General features: G+C 43.2%; 1 protein-coding gene across 1 annotated transcript in view; it reads right to left on the bottom strand.

Annotated features, from left to right (window-relative positions):
* Nucleotides 1–4,247: 4,247 nt before the first annotated feature.
* LOC147727663 (nicotinamide N-methyltransferase-like) overlaps nt 4,248–24,084 on the bottom strand; it is a 42,978-nt gene continuing 23,141 nt past the window's right edge. Inside the window, exon 3 of the mRNA XM_086961673.1 lies at nt 4,248–5,060. Coding sequence (XP_086817799.1) covers nt 4,622–5,060 — 439 coding nt within the window. The 3' untranslated portion in view covers nt 4,248–4,621. The remainder of the gene's footprint in view (nt 5,061–24,084) is intronic.

Here is a 24,084-nt window from a genome sequence, read left to right as displayed (position 1 = left end):
ATATTTTGACTAACTATATTTTTTACATCGATATTTTTGATTCGATATTTTTGTACTTACCTGTTTGGAGATAGGAGGTCGATATTTTGGTATTCTATATTTTTACCTCGATATTTTTGTAACTCGATATTTTTTACATCGATATTGTTTCAGTGATCCGCACTTAAAACAGTACACCTCAGCCTTAAGGAATCGCTATTTACTACCAACTCCTAGTTGGTGGTAAATAGCAATTTCCTTTCAAAAAACACTTTTTTGCTTTTTCAAGTGTGCCATGTGGCACACATCCATACCCTTAGGGCATTTATGCGCGCCACATGTACACACATGCACATTTCAGGGGTGCCAGAGTGTGTCCTTTCGACACCCTGGCACCCTTGAAATACATCCCGTGATTACCGAATCGGTAATACCGATTTGGTAATACCGAATTTCTTCGCATTCATTCCTATTTACCTACAAGCCCATGGGAATGAATTGGTAGGTGATTCCTTATTACCGAATAGGTATTACCGATTCGGTAATAAGGAATATTACCTAAACAGAATTTTTTACCCAATTATTCCCTATATTACCTATGATTTCTTAATACCGATTCGTTAAAATTCGGTATTTAGGAATCGGTATTTCCCTATTACCTACATCGGGCCCCTAGTCACATACTTACTCATGAATAAAAGTTCATCCTCTTGGTATGTTTCTATTCGATCCAATGCAAAACACCCACTAATCGTCTCATCCAATTCCAATTTAAACTTCCCACCATGAACTAGATTCACCTTCAAAGTAGACTGTAGGATTCCCTGACTCATTTGTGTACTCACATTCGATGTGGCATTAGGAGCCTTCAAAAAATCTTCCAATTCCGGACCTCTAAACCAGAGCATTCATCTGGGGATTTAGATACTACTAACTGGGCAAATTCTTCAACTCTCTGTATCTCAGGTGCAACTTCTGGAGTTTGTGGTTGAATAGAGGTACCTGAATTCTGTGTCTCGTCTCCTACTGAAGCAGACTCATACATAGAAACCACGGGTCCAATCGTAACAGAAACCGTAAGTGAATGAGGTATAGCACAATCCATAGAAGCCTCCAAACCCCATGTCTCTGAGTGTCACTTTCACTATCTTCAGCCTTCTCCCCGTTTCCTTAGTATTATTGTCCTTCTTTCCAGTTCCTACTCCACCTTCTAATAGTGAATATAATTTAAATCCTTCTATCATGTCCATCCTCAAACACTTCTGCTCTGCATCTCACCCTGCATCTCCATAAGTGCATACTGCCTTTCAAACTCGACCTGGATATTTTTCCCTCTCTCTCTGTTCCCAAGTGATAAACACTTCAAATTGTGTGGGTCTTGGTTGTGGTCTCATTTCATATAATATAATCCTCAAATTTTTAATCATCCTCAATTTAAATGTACCATAACGTGGAAATGCTAATGCATCTTCTTTTTCTGTGATCTTGTGCCATTGTTCAAGCCAAACACAAGTATGTAACACTACATTTGTTGCCATATAATGACCTATGGTATCTTCTGGTGGGGCCTCTTCCCCCAAGAGATATTTCCACATCTCCTTTAAAATATCTTGTACAACTTTAAAACATTTTGGGCATATGTACATGCCCCTATCGCCACCACAACGTCCCTTTTATGAAAGTTGTGGTGGCGATTAAAGCTGTACCTTATGTACATGGCGGCGTTAAGCCAACTTAACAGGGCTTAACATTGCCTTGTACATGAGGCACCCTTTCACGCTATGGTTAGCATGAAAGGGGCATGCAGTGGGTGTTGTGGCGGGTGTTCCACTGCAACATCCATTGTATTTGATGCTGCCCCAAATGTAAAAGAGTGGAATACGTAGGTGGCATCGCCAAAATTAAGCACCGGAAAATCCTGGGCTTAAATTGGCAAAATGAAGAGAAATGCATTATTTATCCTCGTTTTTGCTTTTTCCATGTGTGCTGCCTTGTGGAGCAGACATGGAAAAAGCAAAATGCCATGGTTTGTTAATGGACAGGAAGGTGTCCCTTCCTGTACATGAACAAACCTTTAAAAAAAAGGCCATTTTGTAACTTTCATGTGTGCTGCATGAAGCAGCACACATGAAAGTTACAAAATGGCATTGTAGGATTGTTTATGTGCAGGAAGGGACACCTTCCTAGACATCACCAATCCTCACCTACACACAGACACCCTTGCACTCTGGTGCAGGAGTGCCTGTGTTGGGGCTATGTTGTTAAACTTAGCGCCATTGCAGGGGGAAACACAAGGCTGTACCACATTCTTGTAAACATGGTGCAGCTTTGCGTTTCCGAAGTGGCGGAGCATGTCGTTAGGCCAAAGAGGCTAACGACATGTGCCTCCACTTCATTTTACATATCCCCCTTCATTTTTAAACAAGCATGCAATTATTTCTTGATCCAAATGTAATGTTTTGCTTGCAAATTTCACTTCGAATCATCAAACAATAGCAGTGCTGCACCTCGCAACATGAATAACCAATGACAGTGTGGCTTCAAAACAACCGACCTATCCCAGCATGGAACACTAAGACGACATTCTTGCTCCTCACAGCAGCTCACCCTCCTTCACAAATTCATGTAAGCATTCTCTCATTAACCTAAACAACAACAAATAATAATTGTTTGCTTCTCTAAAAGAAATCAACAAAACGCATTCACATAAAAGTGACCGGAAGAATACATCCCAGTCTTTGCCTACACACATATGACTGAAACTTCAATCAGTGGGATGTCACCCGGATCAATGCAGCTTTTCTCTGATGCATACTTTTTCCATACTGAACATACCTCACTTTCATGCCAAGCAATATGTCCATATCTCAATTGGACTTGTCGATGACATCTCACGACAAACCCCACAAACTTCAGCAGACAAATACAATACTGTGTCTCTTACACTTTTATATCATCCCAGAGTCTTAGGCACATTGAACCCAACAACAACACTATGCTCACAGCACCTACCAACCATTAAGTACAATCTCTGCAAGACAACACACAATTACCGCAAGCTAAGCATACAGCATTTACACACAACACTATGGATACTCACTCCTCCACTATTATACTAGCTCTTGAGCCTCCAGGACATCACCAATTCATCAGATTACCACACAGACATTTAAGTCCACTTGAACCTAAACTACCTTATAGCGGGACAATTCTTGACCCCTACACCTCAGGTACAAACCATCATGGTTTGCAACTATCTGATGAAGCTCTGTGCCAACCTTTACAATTCTTTTAATCAACGATCTTTGTTGTAGCCTGTGAATGAAAGGGGTTATCGACAAATTTAAATTCTGTAGACAGTGTGACCAATGTGACCGCACATTGAGAGCCAGAGTCTCCATTTTGAAGTTGAAAAAAGGATTTAAAATAGGCTCAAAGCCAAAGTAATATAAATCAAATGCAAAAACATACTGTAGCTATACAGAATTATTTAAGGAGAACCAAACTGACGCACAATATTGGTCCTTAGCAACAAAGAACAAATCAGGGATTCCATATTGCAATGCAGAAAATTAAGAATAAAATCTGATGAGTACATGAATGGTTTTGATCCTTCTCCGCATACATGGGAAAGAGTTCAGAATTTGATTATTCCTGCACTAAGCGAGGAGTTAAGGAAGCTCTATTAATGCAAAAGCAAAGAAAGGTGTCAACATCAGAACTTCTGTAGAAGGTCTGGAAACAAAGGATCATATATAGCATAAAGCCACACAATCAGTCGTGAGGAGAGATTTGTATCTCTCAGAGTCTAAAGGCATCTGATCTTACTACAAAATAAGTTCACTAATAAGAATTACACAGCAAGGTTAAAAAACACATGACCTCACATTATTCAACCTCATTATTTCCATTCTCATGAAGAGTTCCAGCGCCTGGTACAACACTACCATCTTCCAATCTTCACTTCTGAAGCATCCTTGAATTCCTCCCTTGGAAAGATATCGCCAACTGGTAGCACTCCCTTGTTCTTCTCATTAAATATAATTGACCTTGGCAGTTCATCCTTAACTCACTATGTCTAAAAACACTGTTCTCTCAGTAACTAATAATGCCTTGGTCTTCACATGCAAAAGAAAAATATATCTGAAAGAACTTTCATGTACAATGTAAAATGATCTAACTGTGAGCTTCAATCCCACAGACAAGCTAATTTAGCATGTTACTTGCAAAAGCATATAATTTCAAAAAAACACAAATAATCCAGTAAATACATTAATACATATAATATTACTCCAGAACAATCTTAGCATGTAGATCAATTGTTGACGGTACAGCTGTTCCTAAAAGAAAACAGTTAATGCACACAGACTCATTAGAACACTCCATTATCGCACTTTCTATACTAGTGCCCACGTATTTTTGAGTATGATTACATTTTACGAATACACAAAGTCAAAAGTACACACATATATGTGGCCTTATAAATATAAAAGGATGGAGAAAAACTACTCACTTTACTAACAATTTAACACCAACAAGACAATGGATAAAAGAAAAAAGAAGACTCGGATTGTTGCAAATGTGGCTGCTGTTTATGTAACAGGGATCCAAGTCCTCTGTCCTTCTCTGTCGTCCCCTTGAATTAGATATCTCTGTCTTTTCGGGCAAGTAAACATAGAACTGCATTATAGTTGCAGCGTTCAGGTTCAAATTCATAATTATCTAATGACAAAAACTCATGTTCCTCGATTAAAAAGCCGGAATCGGTTACAACTTCTCTAATCAATTGAGCATTCAAATTCAGTACTGGGATCCATGTGCCACCGCAAAAGTATTTTGTTAATCCTAAGCAATCTGTTAATATTAGATACCCGCCTATTTTCAAAAGTGAGTTGATATTTTTTACAATCTGGCGGAAGCTCTCCACATCTTTGCTTGCACAAGCCAGACTCTCAAAACTGACTACACAGTCAGCCTGTGGCACCACAACTGGATCGAATGGGTTGCATTTAGTGATGTCGCATTTCAATAGTTGTTTGACTACACTTCTTAGTTTCTTTCGTTTCTCATCAAGCTTGCCACTGCAAAGGAAATGAAAAAAGACTTGTCAAAAAACAAAAAAAGAAAAAACATGTTAGTTCTTTCCCATGATTTTGGTAATATTCATTTTCATTGAAAAACACAGCTTGAATTGAGGATTAGCTAAGACTACCGTTTAACAGGAAAAGTAACTATGTGACTGTGAAGTGAAAGCATTGGTCAAGACTTAAACATGGCATTCAAGTGAAATCACAAAGGACATTTTTGGTAAAATCACTGATAGTATCACATATGTGAAAAGAATTGCTTCACTGGCCTACAAAATGACCTGTCTAGTTTCCAGGACTAATAGACATTCATTTCCCCTGCCCAGTGTCATTACTGTGGATCTCGTAGACCGAAAGAGACTGTGTGTGTCTATGTGGCATGAATATTATATGAGAAAGAAAGAAAGAAAGAAAGAAAGAAAGAAAGAAAGAAAGAAAGAAAGAAAGAAAGAAAGAAAGAAAGAAAGAAAGAAATACTTAGGGGATATTGAAAATTGGAAATGCAGAAACCCTACAAGCCTGCCTGGTGTATTTCAGTCATACACACATCCTGACACTGTCAAGTCAAAAAGTTTATTGTATGATTAATTAAAATCTTTACAATCATCCCAAAAAGTAAAAAAAAATAGAAATGTCTTTACAGTCACAATTAATACCAACAACGTTAAAAGTTACCCAATGGTTTTATAACTTGGGTCCATGAGATTGGCTAGCATATAAAAAGTTATAAATGTAATAATTAAAATGTATATCCAGTCCAGCTTCTGTGATCCTGCCGACTTAGTAAACTCTTAATCTGTTTTACATTCAGTTCATATGTTGCACGGTTGGCCCATAGGGACCAAGTCTGGAGAATCATTCTTCTCTGTTTTCCTCCTGATCGGCTTGCCATAAGCGTTTTCTTACCTCTGCCAGGAATTTTACTCCCCGGCAGGCCAGAATTATGGAGGAGCCACCCAGCCAGCTTATTACAGCCTGTCTGCATGTGCGAATGTTCTGTTCATTAAAAATGGGTTTTAAATACCATCTCCTCAGGACCATTACTGCAGGACATACGCATAATAGATGGGTTAAGGATTCCTTTTTATATCCACATAGTCGACACTGCGCTGTTTGTTTTTTGTGTTTCCAGGATGGCTTTAGATCTTTTGAGACATGCTGACCCATTCGATAGTCTGTGTAGCTTTTTTTTTAAATGCCCGCTAACGTGTGATACTAAGTATGCTTGCGGTTTAAGTGATTTGTAGGAGGTAATGACGGTCCACCCATTCCGACGTTTAGAGATTGTGTTTTTTATCCTCCAAAAAAGATTTCCTTTTTGGTGCATCATTAACCGCTCTACTAATACTTGCTTTGTCTGTCCTGTTTTCCCATACTGTTTCTAAGTCAAGGTCGCCCAAACAAGTTTTCAAATAACTTCCCCAGGAATTCGATGTTTCTTGGTCCACCTGATACATGATTTCTTCCCAGCATAAACTGTCCATTGTGTCTGGGTCTGCGGAACAAAGTTTTTGGCATAGCTTAACGAAGCCACTCATGCTCCGAAATTTCTGATGTTGGAGGCCAAATTCTAACCGCACTTGCAATGGGGAGGCAGATTTAGGCAGGTTGAAGACGGCCTTGTAGATCTTCGTCTGGAGGTCATTTAGTAGGTCCGCCTCCTTGCCACACCAAGTGACTAAACCATAAGACAAGGTGGGCCAGATTTGAGCAGCCATCACCTTTAAAAGTTGGTTGTAATTCGGGCAATCCAATTTTGTTTTTAGTAATCGATATGCAAAAATTAGCGATTGTGCCTTAGCTTTTATTGCCAATTCATGCTCCTTGTGTGTTAAGCCTTGCCCACATACTGACACCGATTTCTGAGGGTCGTATTTGAAGAGTCAGAGAGGTGCACTCAATTAGGTACATGTACTACACACAGTTCACTAGTTTTGGGTATGACTGTGAGATGTGTTAAGTGTGTCACAGATGTGTAAATAGTGCATTGTCATGAGCAATCACGAGGGTATGCTGTAGGACATGCATTGTGTGCACCAGGCCCATGCAAACAACATGTCATACTGTCAAAGCAGAGGAACCTGTTTGATAGGTTAATATACACATTGCTTAGTTAAAGATTAGGCACTCTGGACAGATTTCTTAAAATTTCACATAAAACAGAACAGACAACAATGATTTGTTTTGCTGCAATGCACAAGGGGAAGAAATCAGCCCAGAGACAAATGTATTCAAAAAGGCTGCTGCTTCTGTCATCCCCTGCACTGTCACTCTTTTATGCTGCGTTGGCACAAGCCACCACCCTTGCACCAAGGTTCAGGATTTATACTGGAAGCTTAGGCTTCCAGGACAAACTCCTTTGCCTATATAAATTCTAAAACATTCCATACATTGCATTATGCTATATAGCGCAGCACATATGCAGTGTGTGGAATGTTTGGAAAAATTAAAGTATTTCTCTCTGTTCAAGGAGAAATTCGAACTTTCGCGCAAAGCGGGGCTGGCTTTCTTGGTAGATTGTGCTTTGTGTCACACTCTATGGATGCGTCAGCGAATTCACCCAAGTTACACCATGTAATACCCACGTAACGCAAATTGGAGCAAAGCAACTCAAACTAGTACTTGCACAATGAAAAAGGCCACTTTTCCAGTGCAAATATCTTTCGCGCTGGAAAGTGAACTCCTTTTCAAAAATGTTTGCTCCTTTCAGTCACTTGAGCCAGCACAAGGTCTTTATAATTCCATTCCTGTGTGTATTGTACACACGCACATAACATGGCCTGTACTCCAAAGCTTTAGCCCATGTTTAGTGTAACTAAGTGGACAGACTGCAGGATAAGAGGCCATGAACTGTGCTTTTCAGTTATATGGACAAACACTTGTTTGACAGATGAAGAATGACAATTATTTTTGGTGAATCTTGGAAATACGAAATATGGCATCTGGAATTCATGCACTGTGTAGTGGAGGAGAGAAGACTCTGGTGGCATCGCAGCAAAAGCTCCCCATTGCATTCTGGTAAATTCACACCATGCAGTAGGATGTAGAAGACCAGGGATACACCTAGTTCAGGGGTTCAAATGAATGGACCTGCCATAGGTGCAAGGATTCATCCAACTCTTAGGAGCCAGTCAAGAGGTACGATAAAAGAATCAATGGTAGAGGCCGGAACCCTGACTTAACTGATGTAGGGGGCCTCTGGGGGCAGGTAAGGGTGTGCAACTAATCAACCAGGTGAAGATCGTACTAAATGGATATGCCATATCGGCCATTGCATAGGCTATATGAACCTTCTAAGGGCATGAACTTTAGATGTCCCAATAAAATACTATAAAATATAATAAATTAGAAAGATTTGTAAACTGACTAAAACAGATGCACTGGGCTCTAGGGGGTATCATAGAATCACAGCTCCAATACAAAAAAGAATTTGTCATGAGGCAGGAATGCTCAAGATGAAGGCTAATCATAAACTGGCTGCTGGCTATAAAACTGCACATATGGACTTTGCAAAGGTTTGGCCTTTGCGGAAGCGGTAATAAAATATATGAGAAAGGAGGTCTGTACATTAACTAAAACAATTGTAAGACTTTGTGTGAGTGTAAGGCCCTCATGGTTCGAGTACCATAATGACCTTACACCCACACAAAGGCTCAATTTACATAGGATCAATAATGAAATTAAATGTGCCGAACTATTATAGTGTTTGAGTAAAATGTAAAACATATTTGCAATAGCACAGTGCAGTCTCCATATAATATATTGACCATGTTGGGGTAATTACTGACACAGACATGAAAGTATAATTTAAACCCAATCAAATGACATTTTTGTCTAAGGTGTTCAAGTTGCAGTTCAAAGTGTTGAACTGTTGTGAAAGCCTGGGCTTAAGGGACTGGAGCTGTCTTTTCATGTTGCCACCTCATTGATCGGTTTAAATTTTAGCGAAGATGGTCTATCTGAGATCTATTGCAGTGTGACCCATCTCTTTAAAATGACTGACCAGGGAGGCAGTCATCATACTGCAGTTTATGTGGAACTTATTTTGTCCTATACATTTCCTAACACGGTCCCTCTGTAGACACTCATTTTGCTGCTACTTTGCACTGCTTTTCCGTCACTTTTCTTTTTGCTTTGATTTTTAACATTGTCACTTTTAATTGTGCATTGTGCTTGAATTTGGGGGTGTTTTTAACAAACTGAATTCTGCTGCAGGAGTAGGAGGGGGAATCGAACCCTGATCTCTTAAATCTCCTCTACCGACGCCGCCATCTTTGGGACAGACACGGTCTAGTTGTTCTTACAGTGGAGTGGTGTGGCTCACTGGTTAGATGCGGCAGACCCGAGAGCAGAGGACGGCCTGGGACAAGGGTTCAATTCCCGACGCGGCAGGGTCGTGGACCAGGGTCAGCGGACTCGATAATTCTCATCTCGGTGCCTACTCTAACCAGGGATCACACTCGGCAACTCTGGGCATTAGCTTGCCTCATCTCCACAACGGCACCCCACATACGCTGGGGATGCCTGTTTTGGGAGTCGATTCTAGCGCATTACAAACCCACAATTAATTAATTAATTACAATGCTGGCTACAAAACGAAATGCTGAGCGAGTGCACCACTGGTGCGCCTAAGGCAAGCCCATCAGCGTCCCGGAGGCGGCCAGTGCCAGAGTTTCTATTGGTTTATATCCAGAGCAGCCTACACAACAGAGAGAACCTATTCAACATTGGTAGGTGTATGAGATGCAGGCCCCACTTGCCCATTTCATTGAGTGAGGTCGTCAAGTGCAAGGATTGTAATTGGAAGGTCTCCCATGCCCTAGGGAATTGTAGTGGGACACCTAGTCCAGCGACTAACAAAGCCCAACTGGGAGGGGGGGGTATGCACCTACTAGCCTCATTGCTTAATACACTCTTAGTTAAAAAACATCAGAAACAATGTCATGAACTACTAGTGGACTCTAGCCCTGACATGATGTTTTTAACAGAAACATGGTTGACTGAGGCCTCTAACTGCACTATTGCAGGCTACATTCCCTCAGGTTACCAGATTCTTAGGAAAGATCGCCGCAAAGGGAGGGGCGCGGGTGTTGCCTTAATTTATAAAAGCACCCTCAGCTGTGCACCTTTAGTCTTTACAGAGAATTAGGGGGCTGAGTCTATGGGCTTCCTCTTAACTATCTCGGCCCATCAGTCCATAGCTGGGGTTGTTATTTACCTCCCGCCAGGGCCTGCTGGGAAGTTTCTGGAGGCGCTAAGCCACATTATTTCTCCCTTAGCTGCTAAATATAGTGACTGCCTGATCCTTGGTGACTTCAATTTACATATGGCTAATCTTTTGGAACCTGAGGCCCTCAAGCTGCGTGAATCCCTTGACATACTAAATTTGATCGCTTTTGTCCTCCTCCCTACTCGCGATAAAGGCCATACTTTGGACCAGATTTTCCTTTCTAAATTGATAGAAGTGAAGGCCCCTCTCCCCCTTATCTGGTCTGATCACTGCTTGATACATTTCAGAGTCCCCAGTGAACTGAATAGGTCTTGATCGCAGGAAAAGGTCCATGCCAGCAGTTTTAGGCCGTTTAAGCTGATCATTCCTGAGGCAATGCAAAGTGCTTTGCAATCCCACCCTATTCCTACTTGTCGGATCCTTGAAAGAGATGTGCATTCTTTGGAGCAATGGCTGTTACTTAGAACCTCTGAACTTGCCCCCACCCACTCTGAGGGTGGCTAAGGTGAATCGCGCTTCTATCCCTTGGTATACGGAAGCTTTAAGGAAAATTAAAAGTGCATGTAAACGTTTAGAAAGAATATGGCGAGCAAACTACATGGTCTATGACAAATCTATTTTTAAAGCGGCCCTTAGAGACCACAACCGGAAAGATTGAGAGGGTAAGAAACTCTTCTACTCCGCAAAAATCGACAAAGCTGGCAATAAAAGTAGAAAACTTTATAACATTGTCAAAAAGTTTTCATCGCCTGCAGCTATTAGATGCACATATGCACCAACTAGTGAATGGACTAATATTTTTTCCACGATAAAATTAGGAAAATACAGGACGCTTTTGAAATGCAGCTGATGGTTCCAACAGCAGATCTAGATTCCTCTAGTGTTGCCGTAAGCTCAGAATTCTCCCTTATGTAGTTCCCCATCATCTCTAGGGATCAATTTTTAACTCTCATGAAATCCTTGAAATCAGGCTCTCCTGCCGACCCCTGTACCGCCAAGGTGTTGTGAGCAATTGCAGAGGTGATTCATCCTACTGTGAATCAGATCCTAAACAACGCCTTGCAGGAGGTGTATGCCTCCTTGCTGGAAACACGCCAGAATTCTTCTATTTTTAAAAAAACCTACGGCTGACCCTGAGTTAGCTGGTAAATATCGACCTATATCCCTGCTTCCTTTCTTCTCCAAGGTCTTGGAAAAATATGTTAATTCCATTATTACTGACTACATTGAGACCAATCATCTTTTGCACCCAAGCCAGTCAGGTTTCAGGGCAAACTTTAGTACTGAATCGGCCCTTTTAGAAGTGACTGAAACTATAAAAGCCACGCTAGATAGGTGAGGCAACGCAGTCTTGATACTGCTGGATCTCTCTGCGGCTTGCCTTTGACACTGTGCCCGATTATAGACTGGTGCAAAGATTGATGGAGGGCGGTGTTGGCGCCACAGCCTTGAGCTGGATCAGGTCATTTCTCAGTAACCATCTCCAAACTGTATGGTCCCCCCCTTTTTCTGCTTTTATTCCTCCCACAAATTATGGGGTCAATTTTGAGCCCAACTCTGTTCAATCTTTATATGTAGTAAATGTAAATGTAGTAGTATTTGTATAGCGCACCGAATCGACCCCCGAAGGGGTATCTCAGGCGCTTGTACGCATACCTCTGTGGAACCCTTCCTGGCTTTTCCCTGTGAAGTGCCCACTCCTGGGTACCCCCAAGGTGAAGCCAGGCATCCTAGCGTTGTTGGGGCCATTGTGGAGATTAAGCAAGCTATTGCCCAGAGTTGCAGAGTGGGAACCATGATTAGAATAGGCACCTAGGCGAGAATTATCAGGTCCGCGGAAATTGAGCCCAAGACCCGCCGAGGCGGGAATTGAACCCTAGTCCCGGGCTAGACCTCTGCATCAGGGTCTGCTGCTCTAACCATTGAGCCACATTTCTCAACTATATGGCCCCTATTACCCTTCTTGCTGAACAACATGGGGCTAATATCGTATCGTATGCAGACAACTGTCAGCTGTTGTTCACCGGTGAGAAGAGTGCTGAGTTTGATGGTCAGACAATTAATGCATGTCTCTCAGACATTTTCTTGTGGATGAAAGATAATCAAATGAAATGCAACCCTGATAAGTCTGAGATTATTGTTTTCGGCCCTCGCCCATGTGAAGCATGGCACAACTGGTGGCCGCAGGATTTGTCCCCCCCCCAGTTTGTCCGTGACCATGGTTTAGAACCTCAGAGTCAGACTAGATGCAACGCTCTCTATGAAGTCCCAGATCCAATCTGTAGCCGGACATTGTGCAAGCGTTGGTAACATCGAGACTGGACTATGCCAACTCTTTGTACTTGGGACTTCCCAGTTACTTAATTGCTTGTTTGCAGGTGATTCAAAATACAGCTGCTAGGGCCATTTTCCTGGCAGGCCCTAGGACTCATATGTCCCCTCTTTTGTCATCCCTGCATTGACTTCCTGTTCAGAAAAGAATCCATTTTAAAGCTTTGATTTTGTTTTTTAAGCCTTTTAATCAGATTGGAGCCCCTTATCTTAGTCAAAGATTTCCCCATTACATTCCCCAATGTACACTGAGGTCCTCTACTCAACTCCTGATTCCTGTGCCTAATGTTTCTCTTGCTCGGGTCGGAGGTCGATCCTTCCAGGTGGTCGCCTCTCGCCTATGGAACATCCTTCCCTTGGCCCTTAGACGGATGTATGTCAATACATCGCATAATAATTCCACATGTGCCATTACAATGCGGGTATTACTATGAGTATGCCTTTACCACGCATGCCATTACAACGCAAAGGCATGCGTGGTAAAGCTATACTCGTGGTAAAAGTATACAAGGTAAGTGACAACTCTACCCCTACACCTACACAACACACTACTCCCACCCTTACACAACCCCTAACCCAAAAACACTACTACACTACCCACACCAATCCCACCCCTACACTACTCCTAACCCAAAAACACTACTGCACTACCACACTACTCCCACCACTACACTACCCCTAACCCAAAAACACTACTACACTACCCACACTACTCCCACCCCTACACTACCCTAAACCACTACTACAGTATCCACACTACTCCCACCAATACACTTAACTAAAACCTAAAACACTACTACGCTACCCACACTACTCCCACCCCTACACTACCCTAAATCCTAAAACACTACTACACTACTCACACTTCTCCCACCCCTACACTACCCTAAACCCTAAAACACTACTACACTACCCACACTACCCCCACCCCTATACTACCCTAAACCCTAAAACACTACTACACTGCCCACACTACTCCCAGCCCTACACTACCCTAAACCCTAAAACACTACCTGCACTACTCCCACCCCTACACTACCCTAAACCCTAAATCACTACTACACTACCCACACTACTCCCACCCCTACACTACCCCAAACCCTCAAACAGTACTACACTACAACACTAGCCACACTACTCCCACCCCTACACTACCCTAAACCCTAAAACAATACAATACTACCCTAAAACCTAAATCACTACACTACATAAACACTACTACACTACCCTTAAACCTAAATCACTACACTACTTAAACACTACTACCCTAAATCACTACACTACGTAAACAGTACTACACTACCCTAAACCCTAATACACTACATAAACAATACTACACTACCCTAAACTCTGAACATTACACTACACAAAAACTACTACACTACCCTAAAACCTAAATCACTACACAAACCCTACTACATTACACTAAAACCTAAATCACTACACTACATAAACACGACTACACTACCCTAAACCCTAATGCACTACACTAAACAAACACTACAACACTATACTACCCTAAAACCTCAATAAATACACTACATAAAGTCTACTACACTACACTAAACCCTAATACACTACACTAAACATACACTACAACACTACAATACCTTAAAACCGTAATCACTACACTACATAAACATAACTACACTACCCTAAAACTAACCCTGGGTGTAGTAGGCGTAGTGGGGCTACGCGAAGCTACATGAAGTGGGCGAGAAACTAGGCCTACCTACGCACTTCGCGTAGCTCCACTACGCCCCACCCGCCTCCCTCCCGCCCTCCCTAAATACTTAAATTACCTTTTAAAAATGAATTAAAAACCACTTACCTTGTCCGCTGCGTCCCCCGGGGCTCCCTCTTGTAATCGCGCCGCCGTCTTGGCAACTAATGCTCCACCCGCCTCCCTCCCGCCCGGACGGCGGCGCGATTACAAGAGGGAGCCCCGGGGACGCAGCAGACAAGGTAAGTGGTTATTAATTCATTTTTAAAAGGTCATTTAAGTATTTAGGGAGGGCGGGAGGGAGGCGGGTGGCGGGCAACTTTGCTACGCCCACGGAGTGGGCGTAGTGTTGCCTGCTATGCCTACTTCGACCCTAAAACCTAAATCACTACACTACATAAACACTACTACACTACCCTCCCTAATACACTACACTAAACAAACACAACACTACAACACACACTAAAACATTTTTAAAAAACACACACAACACAAATATTACCACGCTACTTTCACACTACCCTAAACCCTACAAAAGTAACCCCCACCCCATGCGCAAACCCACTTACCTCTCTCCTCTCCAGTGTCGCCGTTGGATCCTGCTTCCTCCTTCCTGCTTGCTACACGTAGTTGTGAGGAAACAGCCTAAGTTTCCTCACAACGACGTGGATAGCCATTACATCGCATGGGTTGTAAAAGCGCATGCGATGTAATGGTATGCGTGGTTTTACCACGTGTTGTAACATCGCATGCGTGGTAACCCATACGATGTAAAAGCAACGCGTGGTAAAACCCGCGTTGTAGTGGCTGTTCGCCCCCTCAGACAGGTTCATGACCTGTTCACCTTTAGGAAAAAGCTCAGGACATGGCTTTTCCAACTTTAATCTGTTTTGCTGGTTCCGCCTTAGGTGCTCTTTTCTGTGGTTGTTATGTGTTTTTTTTTTGCTCAGCACCGGGACATTCCTGGGAGCAGCCGTGTGCTTCATAAATACCATATTAACATAACATAATTTGTCTGGTTGTCAATCTATACAAGTGTTGGTAGGAAGCTGGCATACATTATGCTTTCACTGCTGCAGCTAGAAAATAGTTTTAGTGTTTACTCACATTAATAGTGATTTCAGTTGTATTAGAAGTAGGCAGACAAACAGATCAATCACCATACATGTAGTGTCCTACTGCCTCTGCAAGATTCCTAAGTGCTCTTAGAGTTGGTTTTTCTGTGCTACATCTGCTCTGAACTGTGATTCTCTTTGGTTTCCTTAAAGGAGAACACGAATTAATCTATTACTAATGGATCAATTAAGTTCCAATGCTTCTTTTTTGTGCTGCGATCCAGTTTCCAACTGGACTATTCATAATGACACATGCCAATGGTAACATATGTAACCGTTCTTTAGCCGTTTAAAGAGTTTCTCTGGGAGCAGAACCATGCACTTTTGAAGGCCTTTCTAACTAGTGTTTTAGGGTAAATTGTATGTGTTGTCAAAATAATCAGGATGTCCAGCACATTCCCCCATATACATGGTTCTCATTCACTGTATGTGGATGAAAGCTTTGAAAATGTAAAAGGGTTTTGTGGTCTGTAGACTTGGTATTTAGGCTCATAACCATTTTATCATCCTCAATGAGAATTTGTAAGTCCAGAAAATGCATTTGTTGTTTCCTTCTCTACATGGTGAAACATACATCATGAGATCTACTGTTGAAGCATTCTGCAAAACATCTGTAGTCTTTGCCTTTAAGTGTTAAGGAGAAAGTGTTGAAAATATGGATACATTCTGGAAAGATGGTGTGACTGAGGCTCCCCTTCAAGTATACACACATGCATTAATAATTCCAGATTGATGCATCCTATTAGACATCTCATATACTTAAAGTACCCTGCATCCTGTTAACAGCATTTTTCGTGACATAAAAAGAATTGGTGATGCAGTTCATCAACATAGTTCAGATGTGCATGCATATATTACTGTCAAATATTGTTACCTTGTAGAATCACAACTGACTATAAACAATACAAATACAAATTAGCACAGAACATCAACATAATAAAATTAATATATGAATGTACCCTTGTTGGCTATGCACAGGCTGTAGAATGTAGTATTGGGTTTATTCGCACTGTCTTCACTGACACTTGGAGTACACCATGCCTAGACCTTTGTTTTTTCCTCAATCACATTTTCTATCACTACCAAGAAGGCTGTGTCAAGAGATGTATGAGTGTGAAACTGTATTTGTGCTAGTGTGAGGCTAGCCAACATGATTCCACATGAGGCAGTCGAAGACCCCCACTTTAAGTGGCCACGTATGGATTAGTCACTTTAACGACAGACTTCCTGCCATGCAATAAGTATGATTTCCAAAGTTGTGATAGTGTTTTTGTAGAGTAGCCAGGATATGAAGCAGGAGCATTGCAAATACACAATTCAGGTAGGGCATAATATTTATCTTTATTGTTTGTACTTTTCCCCAAGGAGACAAATTAGTTTACGAACCAGTGAGTGATATCCATCTGTATTCTGTCAAGCAGGGGACCAAGGTTGTCTTGCCTTATGTTCTGAAGCCCCCTGTTTATGTGGGTTCCTAAGTATTACAGGTTGTGAGAGCGACAGCTGAATGGGGAGTCTACATGAGAGTCTTGAGTTATACCTTGAGTGAGAGGAAGCGTCACATTGTTATCTCAATTTACAAAATAACCAGAGAAGTAGAGTAGTCTGTTGATCAAGCTGTCAAAGCCAGGATTAATCTGAGCGGGTTTGAGAGCATGACTAATATATCATTGGCATAGTAGAGAGCCTTTTACTCTCCTCCTGTAGTTTGTGCTCCCCTAATGTGAAGTTCTCCACCACTGCTGCTAGTGGTTCCAATGCCAGTATGAAAAGGAGGGGACACAGGAAGCAGCCTGTCTGGTTCCTCGACTAATAGTAATAGTCTGAGACAAAAAAACATGGCATACTACTGGTATTTAAATATAGCCATTTGAGTTTGGTGAGGAAACCCTCATTCTCCAACACTCAAAACATGCTGTGCCATTCCATTATGTAGTATTCAATGGGGTAGCCATCAAGCATTGCACTTTGCCAGCAGGTAGGGCATTTATGGCTTTGGCTATTTCATTGGCTGTAATCTCCATCTTAAGAGTTTGGGCTTGGTCTGGAAGGAGAGAATGCAGATAAACATGTGAGATAAGCCAGTCCTCCTTCTCTCAAGAGTCAGTATGCTCTTTATAATGACTGATAGAACTTTTGAACTTTTTCTAGTATGTCGCTCGAGTGCATCACAAGTACACCATGGTTACTAAGCATGACTGGGATGGTGCGTTGTGCCACTCTTTCCCTCAGTTGTTGGGTAAGAATTGTCCGGCCCCCCCCCTCTCATAGTGATGTTTGCAGGTGTGAAATAATGTTTTTTCCACCACTGATGTCAGTATGGTGTTATGGTCCTATTTTGCTTTCGGAAAGAACTGAAGTGTCTGAGGTGTGGTGTGGTGTGTTGCTTGTGTGAGATTATGAGGTTTTGCTTTTGTCCTTCACGGAGGATTTGCTTTTGGTCAGTGTTTTTCTTCTGCTGGGCAGAGTCTCTAGGCAGGCTTCCCCTGACACTGATCTTCCCAATTGTCCACAATATTTGTGTAGAAGAGACAGTGACTTCATTGGTTGTCAGGTATGAGGCTAAGTGGGACTGGAGATTCTTCTTATCATAGTTTGTAATAAAATACATTAAGTCTCCAAGTCCCAGTGGGTGGATCAACACACGTTGTGATAATGTTGTGATCATATATACTGCAACGTACAATGTCACTGTGCATAACTTTGGGTAGAAGAGTAAGAGATACCAAGTAAAAGTCAATACAGGTACGAGTGCTATGGGCACATGAAGTAAACATGTAATATCTCTCCATAGGATGCTATGGTCACCATATGTCTTTAAAGGAAAAATCCTGTATCAGGTCTCATAAAAGGTGCCAGTCCTTGGGGTGGTGTATTGTCTAGTGTTGAGATTTGTCCAAATAGGGACTGAGCACTAGGTTCCAATCACTCACACTAAGAACTTATTATGGGGAAAAGAAAACAGCAATCGGGTTATCTGCTTAAAGAACGTGATTTTGTTAACAGTTGGGGCATGTACAGATCCTATAGTCAGGGTTTGATGATGTACCTGGAGTTTTTTGAAAATGAAATGAACGTCAGGGTCCAACCAGGACTGTGTTAATCGGATGGGGAGATCCTTGAGGATAACTATTGCTACTTCGCTTTTTCTACTAAATCCTGCTTTTTTGTCAAGGATAGTACCGGAGGGAGGTTTACAGGAGAAATATATTGTCCCCACCCAGTCTCTTTGTAATTTTAAGGTTTCTACAGATTCAAGGTGGGTTTATTGCAAGATGAATTTGTCTGGAGAGAGTGATTTAAGCTATGTGAGTGTTTGCTTCCTTTTATTGTGCGTAATCTAATCGTATTGAGGGATACCACCACTAGGCCATTGGTAGGAGGCATGCTTTATGACGGACAACATCAGTATTTAATACAGGTAAGATGTTAGCTAAGAAGGGATTCCCTGTAGTACTATTGATAGGCAGTAATGTCCAAACTGCAGTGACTTCCATGTCCTCCTGTTATGATAGGCATTAAAACGTAAAACTGGGGTAGGTGGTTGTCGTACTCAGCCAGGGTCCTCAGATAAGAAGGCCAAATGAGAAGGAAGGGTGGTACTTCAAGTATATCTTAAGTTGGGTAAGCACCTGGAGGTCCTGGGGAATGAATGGAACAGGGCCCCCTGTCAGATCAATGTCCAATAAAATGTGCACCATCCAGTGTAGGGGCAGAAGTAGGGCCAGGGGTGGGAGAAGGACAGGGAAAATGGTGAAACATGTGAACTAATTACCTTAATCACGTGAATTACTCCTATGTAATTTAAATTTTACCCAGGCCTTTACAGGATTTAAGTTTAAAAAAACTCTCATTCTTTTCTTTCCTCTCAGATCTTTATCTATCTTCAATCGCAATCAACCCACTCTTAGCTATAGTTGCTGATCCCTGTTGTGCATGTAACACTGAACTCTGATCCATATTTCCAATATTTTTTAGTCTGCTGAAGTGAGCTACCCCTTCTATTTGCCTATTGAATTGCCAAGCTATGCTCATTCCTTGAACCTACTCTTACATTCACTTCTGCTCATTTCGTTAATTATTTATTTTTTATTTTTGGAGTTTTATATAGCGCTGACTTGAATTGAGGGTATCGGAGCGCCTTACAACAGTGTGATTTCTGAAATTGCAATAGTAGATGAGTCTTAGTCATAGGGAATCTGGATTCAGCAAGTGCTGTGGATACATGAGGTAGTGGATGGGTCCTGAGGTAGATTCATTGCATGCATTCTTGAGGTAGTGCAGAAGTTTAGCAGCAGTCTCGCCTTTCGGGCTTATTTGTCTGGTGGTGGACTTTCGTGGGTCAGTACGATGCAGGGAAGAAATCCACCGGATCACGGTTGGTGTGGAGGTGGTACCTATTCGTTTGGGAGGGATCGGTTGAGGAGGAGGGCTTTCAGGAGATTTTTTAATTTTGTGAAGGACAGGGTTGTCCTGATAACTGCTGGGATGGAGTTCCAGATTTCGGGAGCGTTTCCGGCGAATGATCTGGCCACGGTTTTTTGTTTGCGTGCTTTCATGGGGATGAGAAGGAGGGAGTTGGAACTCCTAAGGTTCCTTGTTTGGCCAGCCCTCTTTAGTTTGCCAGCTAGTCCGATATTCTGTGTGTAGGGCTTTGTGCGCGAGGCAAGCAGTTTTGAAGTTGCCCCACTGTTCCACAGGGAGCCATTTTAGTTATTTTAGGGCTGGTGAGATGTGATCATATTTCCTGATTCTGGTGACCATTCTGGCTGCCGCGTTGAGGGTTGTTTTGAGGGGAGTTAGGTGGGCTTTACCAATGTCGGTTAGGGTTGCGTTGCCATAGTCTAATCTTGATAGTACCAGTACTTGTGTAGCTTGTTTGAGGTCTTTGGTAGGGATGAATGGTTTAATTTTGTGGAGAAGTTTGAGGAAGGCAGTCTTTGCAGAGTTTTTGATGTGGTGGGTCATTTCCAGTTTTGGGTCAAGGAAGATTCCCAGAGATTTTAATGAGTTAGCCATGGTAAAAGTGCTGCTTAGAGCATCCATATCCTTGAGCCAGTCTGTAATTTGTTAGTTTTCTTCCTTGTTGGAGATTAGGAGGAACTCTGTTTTGACTTAATTGAGTTTGGGGTGGTTTTGGGACAGCCATTGTTGAATTTCTTTAAGGGTGTTATTTAGTCTGGAGATGTCGTCTCGGGAGGTGGTTTCTAGATAGATCGGTATGTCATCAGCGTATAGGTGGAAAGGGATCTTCACATTTTTTAGTATAGTGGTGATGGGTTGTATGTACATGTTGAACAGTGTCGGAGAGAGCACTGAACCTTGGGGTACACCCCTGCTGATAGGGCGATGGTCGGATGCAAAGTCTTTGATTTTTATCCTTTCCCTTTCACACCGCGCTGTCTGCGGATTCAGCGCCTCATCAAAGTCTTCAATCCTTCCTGTGAACCCAGCACTTCAGGACCTCGCCGGACCCGCTACGCGGGTCCCGCATCGCCCCCTGACACAGGCGATAGCTTACCAGACCATCAGGGGCACTTTGCTGGTAACCGGCAGGGCTGCGAGCATCAGCAGGGACTCCAAGGACCAGGAGTCCCTGCGCGCCCTTGGGACCAGCTGGGCTGCTCTCCCTGCCGGACCCGCACGCCCGCTCCTGAACGAAAACCGGCTGCACCTGGGACTGAGCGCTTTCCCTTTCACACCGCGCTGTCTGCGGATTCAGCGCCTCATCAAAGTCTTCAATCCTTCCTGTGAACCCAGCACTTCAGGACCTCGCCGGACCCGCTACGCGGGTCCCGCATCGCCCCCTGACACAGGCGATAGCTTACCAGACCATCAGGGGCACTTTGCTGGTAACCGGCAGGGCTGCGAGCATCAGCAGGGACTTCAAGGACCAGGAGTCCCTGCGCGCCCTTGGGACCAGCTGGGCTGCTCTCCCTGCCGGACCCGCCCGCCCGCTCCTGAACGAAAACCAGCTGCACCTGGGACTGAGCGCTTTCCCTTTCAGACCGTGCTGTCTGCGGATTCAGCGGCTCATCAAAGTCTTCAATCCTTCCTGTGAACCCAGCACTTCAGGACCTCGCCGGACCCGCTACGCGGGTCCCGCATCGCCCCCTGACACAGGCGATAGCTTACCGGACCATCAGGGGCACTTTGCTGGTAACCGGCAGGGCTGCGAGCATCAGCAGGGACTCCAAGGACCAGGAGTCCCTGCGCGCCCTTGGGACCAGCTGGGCTGCTCTCCCTGCCGGGCCCGCCGCGCCCGCTAGACTTCCCTTCAACGAGCTACTTAAAGAAGGCGCAGACCCCGCTGCGCGGGAGCGCGCCGGAGGGCGCCGGGAGAAGCCCGGGACAAGGGCGGGACCGTCTGTGGCCGTCCGGGGCCGATAGAGGCCGGGTCAGGCCTACTCTCTTTGTCTTAGTTATCACCAAACTGGACCTTTGAGATATTGCTGTTCTTATCGTGTTAAGCTTATTTTTAACATAGATTTGCCTTCTTTACTGTAGTGTCTGCCATTTGCTTTACCCATAAAAGGTCACTGTCACCCCTGCCCCCTGTTCGTCTTGTCCATCGAGATGTCTACCCTCGAGGTAACCCCTGCTCCAGGAACGTTAGGGTCTCCCATTTTAGGCCCGCTGGATAAATTCTTCGCTAAAATTAAGAACGAAGTCGACAGGGAGCTCACACTCGCAGAGAAACGAGTAGGGCGACGTCTCTCTATCGAGAAGTTAAAGCAAAGACCTCTCCAGCCCCAGGACGCAGTTATAGGACCTCTAATAGATTTAACTACACCTAAAGAACACGTTAACACCCCTTCTTTTACAGAAGACATCCCCCTCATTTTTCAGACGAAGTCCCCTGACCAGAAGGATACTATAATTATTTCCGACTCTATTCCTTCCCAGTCATCAGTCACCCAGACTATAGATTTAAGTACTCCTCTAATTGAACCAGCCCTTCTTTACGATAAAAATATACCTTCTCCTGTATTTACCCCAATTGGGTCTGATCAATACCCTTTTAGTATTCCTGATGGAAAGCCTTTAAGATCATCTCCTAAGGTTTCCATCAAGCGTCCTAAGGATTCCTCTGGCTCCCCACCGAGGAAGAGAAGAAGGAAGAATGTTTCTAAAAAGAGAACTGTTCCTTCCATAAATTCTACACACACCCCGCACACTACTCCCCAAAAGAAAGGGATAGCAGATACCACGAAAGACATGACTTCCAAATCTATTTCTGTTCCTAGTTATGCAGGTTTATTAAATGATATTGACTGTCTCATAAAGGCCTTGATCCTCCCCCTCACTGAAAGGATCAGAAGATTAGGGGAGAGTGTCGATAACATCCTTCAAGACCAGAAGGGCACATCTTGCCTTAAACCAAATGCTTTTAGTGACACAACCCAGTCTACTAAAGAACCTAAACACCCCAAGCCTGTGATTGGTACCCCTAAAGCAAATTCAACATCTATAGCTGGGATCCCCAAACCTGTGCAGAATAGTAAATCCAACGACAAAACTAACAACAAAACTGCCTCATCTAACAACACCACAAGTAAAGATATGCCTCACCTTAACACAGGGTCTCAAAATAGTCACCCTAATAATAATACAAACCCTCCAGTTAATATATCTCATAATTCTAAAAAAAGACCAAGGAATATTGCTGACTTACCGCCAGAGTGCATAAACTATGTTATTGTACTTACAGGTGTCCCGCCCCCGCCAGATGGTAACCCAGAACATCAGGCTAATTTAAAAAATAAGGTTATCTACTGGCTGAGGAAAAACAGACCACTCCCTCCACACCTAAATGGTGATATCGTTTCGGCCAGGCGATGCAACTGGGTAGGCACCAGACCTAAGGACATCGAAGACGATGTGATCATAGTCAACTTTAAAGACCACAGACTGGTCACATACATCAGCGATTGGTATCCTGGGACGGGCGAGGGGGGGATCACAACCCATAACCTAAGTTACTTCTACCCTGAAGCTAGGTTGAGGCCACCACCACCTAACAAATTTCCAGCATGGAACAGAACTTACCATCCTAGGAATAAATGGCACTCAAAAGGCCCCCACGGACCCACAACACCCTTGTTCCCAGCTCAAAGACGTCATATGGGATTTAACCCTCCTTTTCCTCAACCAATGCCCACTCATTTTCTACCTAAGCATCCCCATAGACCAGATCCCATACTGATGTCAAGGGGCCAGAATTCTTATGACACTACTAGTGATCTTTGTTTTCCACCTCGTCAGCTACCTTTCCTACCACAAAATTATCAAACCCTATTTCTTATTGGGACAATCCACAATCCTACAACCCTAAGGACTCCTGGAATATACCGCTGACCAATTTATTCCATCCTCTCTCCGGATTGGATGAGAATGAATGACATCATGAGACTAATAATACAGAAAAGATGCCTGAGGGACACCAGCACCGTCAGTGTATCTCTACCCACCATCTTCCAGTAAGTCCATCAAAGATGCATCAAGTCAACATGTGGGAGGGGATTAATTCCCTAGGCGATCTCTCGATGCCTAGTTCCGTCTCTCATCAGCCTCAATCAATTTCCCATAATTGCCCTATTTCTAACCCTATGACTCCCC

Source organism: Lissotriton vulgaris, chromosome 3_1 (assembly GCF_964263255.1).
Source record: "Lissotriton vulgaris chromosome 3_1, aLisVul1.2, whole genome shotgun sequence".
Taxonomy (NCBI): domain Eukaryota; kingdom Metazoa; phylum Chordata; class Amphibia; order Caudata; family Salamandridae; genus Lissotriton; species Lissotriton vulgaris.
Note: the sequence above shows the minus strand (reverse complement) of the source record. Positions and strands in the feature narration are given on the sequence as shown.